The 8830-nt window shown below is 59.6% G+C and overlaps 1 protein-coding gene across 1 annotated transcript in view; it reads left to right on the top strand.

Moving 5' to 3' along the window:
- The first annotated feature begins 5626 nt into the window (after window positions 1-5626).
- The window catches only part of LOC113408099 (sialic acid-binding Ig-like lectin 16), a 28426-nt gene continuing 25222 nt past the window's right edge, over window positions 5627-8830 (top strand). The window contains exon 1 of the mRNA XM_029913653.1: window positions 5627-5669. Coding sequence (XP_029769513.1) covers window positions 5627-5669 — 43 coding nt within the window. The remainder of the gene's footprint in view (window positions 5670-8830) is intronic.

The following is an 8830-nucleotide window of genomic DNA, read 5'->3' as shown; positions in this document are numbered from 1 at the left end:
GGAGAACCCAGGGCTGGGGCGGCAGGAGGTGTGTGTGTGGAGCAATGGGGGGGGTAGGGGGGAGCCCAGAGCTGGGGCGGCAGGGTGTGTGTGTGTGGGGGGGGGAGAGTCCAGGGCTTGGGCAGCAGGGGGTGCAGGTCAGGGGAGGAGAACCCAGGGCTGGGGCAGCAGGGGGGTGCGGCAAGAAGCCCAGGGCTGGGACGGGGGCAGCCCAAATTTTTTTTGCTTGGGACGGCAAAAAACCTAGAGCCGGCCCTGTATATAGGGCAGAGTGTTAATGGGACCCAGTCACTGTCCGGCACTAAACACGCTCTGGGCTCGGTGCCCAGAGACCTCGGCCCGCCCTGCCCCAGGGCAACCCCCATTAAATGGCCTGTGACCCTCACGCTGCAGATCCAGGGCAGAGGGACAATCAGCGGCGTCCTTTGCAACATGAAGGATCAAATGTGGCTTCACTGTAAGGACGGCCCTTGTTCCGTCAGCCGGAGGGAGATTTAGAATGAAACGCCCCCACCTCCATCCCCGTCTCTGAGCCCAGGCCCCAGCCTGACTCTGAATGTCTACACAGACCGCGGAGCGCTGTAATCCAAGACCCGCAGCCTGAGCCACGTGAGCTCGACCCAACGGAACCAGGCTCTGAGCCTCGGCGACGTGGGGTTTTGATGGCAGCCGGTACCCGCTTCCACCTCTTCCGGGTGTTGCTTTGACAGACCCATTTGTGTGCAGCCGGGTAACCAGGCAGCAAAATATCCAGGCCTGGGGCAAGCCCGGGGGCAAAAGGAGAGGGCTGGGGAGAGAAGAACCGAGCGGGGAAGGCAAAGGACCCATGCCGGGGGTGTCTGACGTCCCTGGTGGTGGCTGGGACTGGGGTGGGGGCGGAAGTGGGGTTTAGACCCCTGGCTCTGACCCACCCTGGGGAGGACACATTTGGGGAGCGCCTGGGTGCCCAGCAGACAGTGGCTCCGAGATGGTAACGCTCGCTCTAGTACCCAAGCCTGAGCAGCCTGGCCCCTCGTTTGTGCCTCCGCCAATTAGGCCAAATTTTGACCACCAGTTTTGGTCTCCTGGGTTTCCATTTCCCATGGTTCTGGTTCCCCGGCTCTGCCCTAACCCGGCCCCTGGGTTACATCGGGCGCCTCTTGGGTCGGGCTCAGTCGGGTCTGTCGCTTCCCTTCCCTGCCCACGGGTCTTGTGTCACTTCAGGGACTTTCCCGTCCCACAGCTGAGCTCACAGCGAGGGGCCATGTCTAGGCTCAGTGATCACTAGTGACCCTCCCGCCCCCAGTGCTCTCCAGCCCCCTGATCCACCCCTGTCTGGTTTGTGTTACAGACCCACCCGGGCCCCCCAACATCACCGGGAACCTGACCAGGAACGGACGCCCCGGTGAGAGGCCGCGCTGCAAGCCCCGGGAATCAGCGATTACCTCCTAGTCATGCTCTGCCCGCACTCAGGGCCAGGCGCCAGGCTCAGCCGGGTCAGGCTGGTCCGTGCGCGGAGGGGAGAGCCCGAGGAAGCCTCAGGACTGTAGGGGGGGCGAGTGGGCCCGGTTCCCTCTGTCTCCAGACCCCGGGGCAGCACTAGGAGGCGCTGAGCAGCAGGGATGTGATGGGTTATGGACCGATCTCTGCGATGGAGACCTGCTGCCATGGAAAGGCACCGAGATCGTGCGCCCACCACAGAGGGGCCACGTCTCAGCGCCGGGTGAGGGGTCCCTGTATAAACAGCCCCCATGTCCCACCACAGAGGTGGCTGCATCTCGGGTCTTTAGTGGGGGATCTCTGGGGGGACCAAACCCGCCTGCTCGACTCTTCCAGTGCCAGATGCGTGGGGAGCTGAGGGCGACATCGTGTCTCTGGAGACCCAGGAGGGCGACTCCCTGAGCCTGAGCTGTGAGGCTGGGAGCAAAGCCGAGGCCACCCTGAGCTGGGCCAAGGGGAACGAGTCCCTGAGCTCCAGACAGGGAGGGGACGGGCACCTGAAGCTGCCGAATCTCAGCAGAGGGGACGCCGGGGAGTATCAGTGCTGGGCAAAGAATTCCTATGGGTCGGCCAGCCGGGCCCTGCATGTGCACATGCAGTGTAAGGAGTTAGGGGGTGCCAGGCCACAGGGAGGGGCCTCAGTGGAAGGTGCTGGGCTGCAGGGGGGAGGCGGGGGCTCTGTTGGGGGCACTGGGCTGCATGGAGCAAGGCAGGGGGTCAGTAGGGGGCGCTAGGCTGCAGGGAGCAAGGCAGGGGGTCAGTAGGGGGTGCTGGGCTGCAGGGGGTGGGCGGGGGATCCATGGGGGGTGCTGGGCTGCAGGGAGGGGCAGGGGTTCATTGGGGGGTGCTGGGCTGTGGAGCAGGGGTTCTGTATGGGGCTCTCTCCAATCTAATACGTTGCCGTGGGTATTTCAGCTCTAGAGAGGACTCTGCAAATCATCGTCTTCAGAGCTAACAGGAGCGACCCCCAGCTATTGCAAGGTATCGCTGGGGGGTGGGGAGTGGGGACGGGGCCTTTCCCCTCTACGGGGCACCAGCCCCGATCCAGCCCCCAGGCAGGGACTGGCTGGCTCAGGGTGCGAGTGGCTCTATGTTATTCCTGTTCCCAGACCCCAGCACCCTGGTGGGGAACGGTTCACAGCTCTCGGCCCGGGAGGGCGACTCCCTGCGGTTCCTCTGCTCCGTCGCCAGTAGCCCCCCCGCTGCACTGGGCTGGGTGAGGGGGGGCCGAGCCGTCGAGGGTGCCCGCCCTGCGGGGGAGAATCAGCTGCAGCTGGAGCTGCCCAACGTGACGGCCGAGGATGGGGGGCTGTATGGGTGCTGGGCCCACAATGAGGAGAGCTCTGCCCAGGGGATGTTCCAGCTGCTCGTCGAGTGTGAGTGCAGTTAACCCGTGGCTCTCCGTGACACTGGGTGTGAGTGGGGTTAAACCACAGGACTCCCTGCCCCGGGACGCTGACGCTGGAGAGTAGCAGTGTTAATCAGTGGGTCTCCTCGCCACTGAGTATTAGCAGGTGTCACAGGTGCCTGGCCCCTTTAAACAGAGACAGAACCAATGCCCCCAATGCCATAGTTAATTAGTTGCTTCAGGGGCAGCCCCAAGGGGGGCAGCTGAGGCTTGAACAGACTCCTGGGCCGTCTACAAGGGCCGTAAGCACCCAGGCTGAAGGCGGAGAAGCAGGTGGGTTGGTGTGAAGCGCTGCTGGCCGAGAATGGGGCCAGATCAACGCCCAGGGGCCGACCGAAGAGACATCCCAGGGCAGAAGAACCCACAGGACTCCCTGCCACTAGATATTAGCACGTTAATCTATGGGACTCACTGCCACGGGGTTTCTCTCTTTAACTATTAATTTGTCGCTGTGTCTCCTGCTCTCCCCAGACAGCCCCCGGCCAGCGACCGGGCTGAACTCATCCTGCCAGCGCCAGGGGCCCAGCATCAACTGCAGCTGCTCCCTGCGCTCCCGCCCCCCACCCTGGCTTCAGTGGCAGGTGGATGGGGAGCCCCTGGCTGGGAACGGCTCATGGGGGGCCCTGCAGGTCAGCTCGTGGGCCCAGGGGGACGAGGCCTCCAGCACCCTGAGCTGGACGGGGAGCGGGGACGGTGGCCCCAGAATCTTCTGCCTCGGTTTCAACCCCCACGGGACCTACACCGCCCTGCACTTTGACTTCAGCCCCCCACGGAGAGGTGAGACACTCGGACTCCTGGGTTCTCTCCCCAGCCCTGGAAGAAGGGTGGGGTCTGGGAGTTGGGAGCCAGGACTCCTGGGTTCTCTCCCAGCCATGCCCCATGCTGTGTGTTGTTCCAGGTGCGGAGGAGCCTGGCAAGCTGCTGGGCGTTGGGGTGGCCTGTGGGCTGGGGGTCGCCATCGGCTTCGTCCTTCTCAGGCTCTGTGTGATCAAGTGAGTCTGATGCCTCCCGCCCTGACCCTCCACTGCTCCCTGCTGAGATCCCGCTGAGATCCCCTGCCATCTCCCCTGGGCTATTCCAGCCCCCCCCAACCCCCTCCCAGTGAGATCCTCCCCCAGTGAGATCCCCCCCCAACCCCTCTCCCTGGCCTATCCCAGTCCCCTGCGCTCTAGCCTCTCATACTGGGCTGCCACCTTCCTCCCTCCTACGGGGCTATTCTAACGCCTCCCCGGTCTCATGAGTCCGTCCTGATCCGTCTCCCCACAGGCTGCGGGGCTGGGAGCTGGCGCCCCCCAGCACTGAGGCCGGGGAGATGGCTAACGGGAGCCAGGCCGAGCTCACGGCCGATGACGCCAGCCTGATCTACAGTAACGTCCCCACCATGCCCATGGTATGTACCTAGTCCTCCCGGGGACCAAGCCCACATGCGCTTCCCATCCCACTTCGTCTCTGCTCCCCTCCATTTCTTCTTCTCCCTTCCACCACTTTCCTACCCCTTAATGAATGCAGGACTATACGCCAGGCTTTCAGCAGGGCACCCAACCCCCTCCACCCATGTGTGCCCAGTGCCAGAAATGCACCCCTGCCACCAGCCTGGGCTCCCCGAACTGCGTGGGATCAGCTCCTGCATGTAGAAAATGCACCTCATCCCACGGGTCTCGCTCAGAAGGGAGGACATGCAGCGAATGCATTCACGTGCATTCACAAAGTGCACGGGACTAGATTGGGGCTGGAATGCTGCTAACCCCCGGGCATCTCCTGGATGCACCAACCCGGCAAGAAATGCATTTCTGCAGCTGCCTGCTATGGTATCAGGTGCTTGTGATCAGACAGTGTATGCAGGGTGCTCTGTGTCTGTTGTACCCTTCCGAAAATGTAATGAATGCATCAACATGGTCGGTGCAACCATGAGATGCATGGGATCAAATCATGCATGCACAGGGCATAAAATGCACACAACCCCATGCATCTTGCTAATGCATGGCTGGTGCAGGCAATGCAGAGAATGCATTAACTTAACCGGTGCTGCCCCAAGATGCATGAGATCAGTGCATGCATGCACAATGTGTAAAATGCACAGAACCCCATGTGTCTTGCTAATGCGTGGCTGTTGCAGGCAATGCACTAAATGTATTAACTTACCCAGTTCTGCCCCAAGTGGCATGGGAGCAGTTCATGTGTGCCCCGGTGCATGAAATCCAGCCAATACATTTCCAGAACCTGTTCTGCGATGAGATGCATGAGATGAAATCCTGCATGCATGGTGCATAAAATGCACACACCCCCATGCATCTTGCTAATGCATGTCCTGTGCACGCCTGATGCAGGAAATGCATTTGCATGGAGGGTGGGGGAAACGAGGCCTGGGGCAGCCCATGTGATCAGCTCAGCGGGTGGAGGCAAGTCTCTGCTTGGTGTCTCTGCCTTGCTCCTCACTCAGGATCACAAGACTCCAGCCGCCCACCGGACCAAAGGCATCCAGGACAGGGCTGTCACAGCACAGGCCCTGCTAGGCCCCAGGGAGCCAGACGAGCTGCACTACGCCTCCATCAACTTCTCCAAGCTGCAGTGCAAATGGGGGGAGCCCCCAGAGGCCCCGGACATGGAATATTCCGAGGTCCGGCCGAAATAGCCCCCTCGCGCCATGGGCTCAGGCTGGGCGTCTCCAGCCCATCCAGTGCTTGACGGTGGGGGGGGTGTCACAGCGAGGAGGGAAGGAGAAAGGGGTCGGCCGGTGACATGGGAAACCTGGGTGCAAATCCCTGCATCACCCCAGTTTCAGGTCAGAGTCAACTAGGCTTTGGAGATGCTGGAGCACTGCATTGTGGGGAGGTATCCCAGAATCCCCTGCAGCCGGGTCCCAAAGCCTGCCCCCTCCCAAACCCCACTGCCCCCGGGGGAAAGAGCCTCTCACCCCTCAGCCATAGATTGTCTCTCTTCTACCCTGCCTGAGCCCTCACCCACTCGTTTCACAGATGGACACGATTTTCAAGCGCAGGGGCAGCAGCTGGCGGGAGACTAGCGATGGGCTTGTGGTTAAGGTGCTGGCCTGGTACTTAGGCTGTCTGGGTTCTTGTTCCTGCTCCACTGAAAATGCTGTAGGTGAGGTTGGGCCAGTTGCTGCATCTGTCTCATCTCAGTTTCCTTACCCCTAAAATTGGAATAATAATGGTTCCCTGGGCTACATAGGTTATAAACTCTTAGGGGCAGGGACTGTCTCTCACTGTGTCTGGGCAGCGCCTGGCACAATGGGGCCCTGGTCTCTGTCTAGGTCAATCAGTGACACATGATTATAACTTCTTAATAACAATGTTCTATTAAAGGTAAAATGTTCACTCCAAAGCCAAAAACATCCGACTGTAAAATTCCCTGTTTACAAGCTGTTTCTTGAAATAGATTTTCATGTGTCATTTTTTGTCACTGTTACTTTTCAGACAAAGAGCCAATAACAACTATGACTTATTTGTGTCCAGTAAAGAATCAGTTTTCACTTCTGCCTTTCCCCTGGAAGGCCCTGATCGCAGCTGGTTTCTGGGTAGGGCCGGGCATAACGGCCCCAATTCCAGCTGGGGCAGGGCCTATCCCTCGCTGTGTCTGGACAGCACCTGGGACAACAGGGCCCTGATCTCAGCTGGGGCGGGGCCTGTCTCTCGCTGTGTCTGGCATAGGAGCCGACTCCAGTGCTGCAGCACCCACGGGGAAAAATTAGTGGGTACTCTGCACCCACCAGCAGCCAGGATCCCCTCCCCCCACCCCCTCCTCGCCGCCCCCTCCTCCGAGCGCACTGCATCCCCACTCCTCCCCTCGCAGCGCTTCCCGCCCACTGCCTAACAGCTGTTCGGCAGTGCTTAGGACTTTTTGGGAGGGACGGGGAGGAGTGGGGATGTGCCGCTCTCGGGGAAGGAGGCGGTAATAGGGTGACCAGATGTCCCAATTTTATAGGGACAGTCCCAATTTTGGGGTCTTTTTCTTATATAGGCTCCTATTATCCCCCACCCCCTGTCCCGATTTTTCACACGTGCTGTCTGGTCACCCTAGGCGGTAAAGAGACGTGGCAGGGAATTAGGGGGAAGGGGTGGAATTGGGGCAGGGCGAGGGTGATGCAGGGGTGGGCAGGGGCAGGGCCAGAGGCAGCCAGGGCGGGGCCAGGGGGATAGAGCACCCACAGGGCAGAGGGGAAGTCGGTGCCTGTGGTGTCTGAGCAGTACCCAGCTGTCACGGACTCACAGGACTCATTCTCGCTCGGCTCCGTACGGCCCCAGGGAGTGACCCTCCTTTGGCGTGACAGCCTCCCGGGAAGGTTGCACTCTCTCTCCGGGGTTAGGCCTTCTGGCCCCACCGCCTCCTGGGACCGCACCTCCGAGCTGGCCTGTCTCTGCCATGGGCCCCCTCAGGGAGTCCCCTCGCTCTGGATCCACCCCCCAAGGGAGCAACGCCCCCCGATTTCTAGCTGCAGTGACTGCCAGCGTCACACAGGAGGTTTATTGAACGTCTGAACCCAGCACAGGAGGCTCTCAGGGCCCTCGGGCCTGGCCTCCCTCCGCACAGGACATCTGGGTCTCTCCCGCATCCAGGTGGGCTCTGGCTGCTCTCTCCCCCCAGCCCGGATGCCCCCTCCTTCCAGCTGGGCATCCGATATCACTGGCCCCAAGAGCTCCTCCCCTGTCCTTTGTGTCCTTTGTTCTCCATCCCAGGTAAACAGGTCAACGGGGTCCTCTTTGCTCAGCCCATTGTCCTCCACTGGCCAGAACTGGCTGCCTTCCAAGCTGGGGGGGCCTCCTGGTCACCAGGTCACCAGTTGCTAGGGACCCCATCTCTAGGCCGTTGTCTGGGGTCCTGGCTGCTAGGGGAGGTCACACCTGTCCTCTGCAACAATGAACCCTCTCCCTGCACCTCGTTACCCACACAGCACACAGGGAAGCTGAGGCACACACATAGCATTCATGTAAACCACTATGAAAATCCCCAACTTCTTCACACCGGCATGCCAGCCCCAATCTCATCTGGCACAGGGCCTGTCTCTGTCTGTATCTGTGGAGTGTCTGGCATGATGCGGCCTTGAACTCAGCCAGGGTTTCAAAAGCACCATTGCAATACAAATAACACACACACATAGGGCCTTACAAGTCCTCTGTCCTGATTTTCACACTGTTACTAAAGGCAATGGCGGTGATGTAATATCCATCGCCTTCCGTAGGGAGTTTCACTTGGCACCGCATGACATTTTGATTAAAAAACTAGAAGGATACGAAATTACCGTGTCCCAGATTCAAAACTGGCTGACTGCTAGATCTCCAGAGGTAACTGTCACCAGGGAAGCAGCAGCGAGCGCGTGTTTCCAGAGGGATCCTGCAGGGAACTGTCCTCAGCCCAACGCTCATTAACACCTATTTTAACGACCTAGAAGACAACATAAAATCGTTCTCATCAAGTTTGCACAATACACACTTGGAGCTCCATAATGTTTAAGAGCCGCTCCGTGGCTTTGTTCTGGCCTGCCGTGTTCTCCTTTCATTCCCTCTTCTCGCTGTCCCATCACACCTTCAATTCCTGTTTCTCGGTGGTGGAGTGCATCATAACCTCACAGAGAAAGTCCTCCTTAGTTCTTCTTAGCCGCTTTCTAATTCTTCACAGTCATTCAGCTGGTAATAACAAAGAGGGAGGCTGGGCTCCCAAGGTCATCACTGTGAAATTTAAATGCAACATTTTACAGAAACAGTCTTGTTTGGAACACAGACAACACTGATTCAGTGCTTTAAAACACAGCCAGTACTCACACACCTGTCACGCACCAGGCAAGCACATATGAGCCACAAGACCCCAAAATGGTGAGTAGCTGCAGGGGCAGGGTACATCACTCTTCCTGGACCCTGCTGCACACTGGGCACGTGGCTCTTGGGGAGAGCCAGCACTGTAGGGGGGGCCTGATAATCATTCCTGTCC

The sequence above is a fragment of the Terrapene carolina genome, unplaced genomic scaffold (genome assembly GCF_002925995.2).
Source record: "Terrapene carolina triunguis isolate 2854851 unplaced genomic scaffold, T_m_triunguis-2.0 Scaffold771, whole genome shotgun sequence".
Classification (NCBI taxonomy): Eukaryota; Metazoa; Chordata; order Testudines; family Emydidae; genus Terrapene; species Terrapene triunguis.
This window is presented reverse-complemented; position numbering and strand designations above follow the sequence as displayed.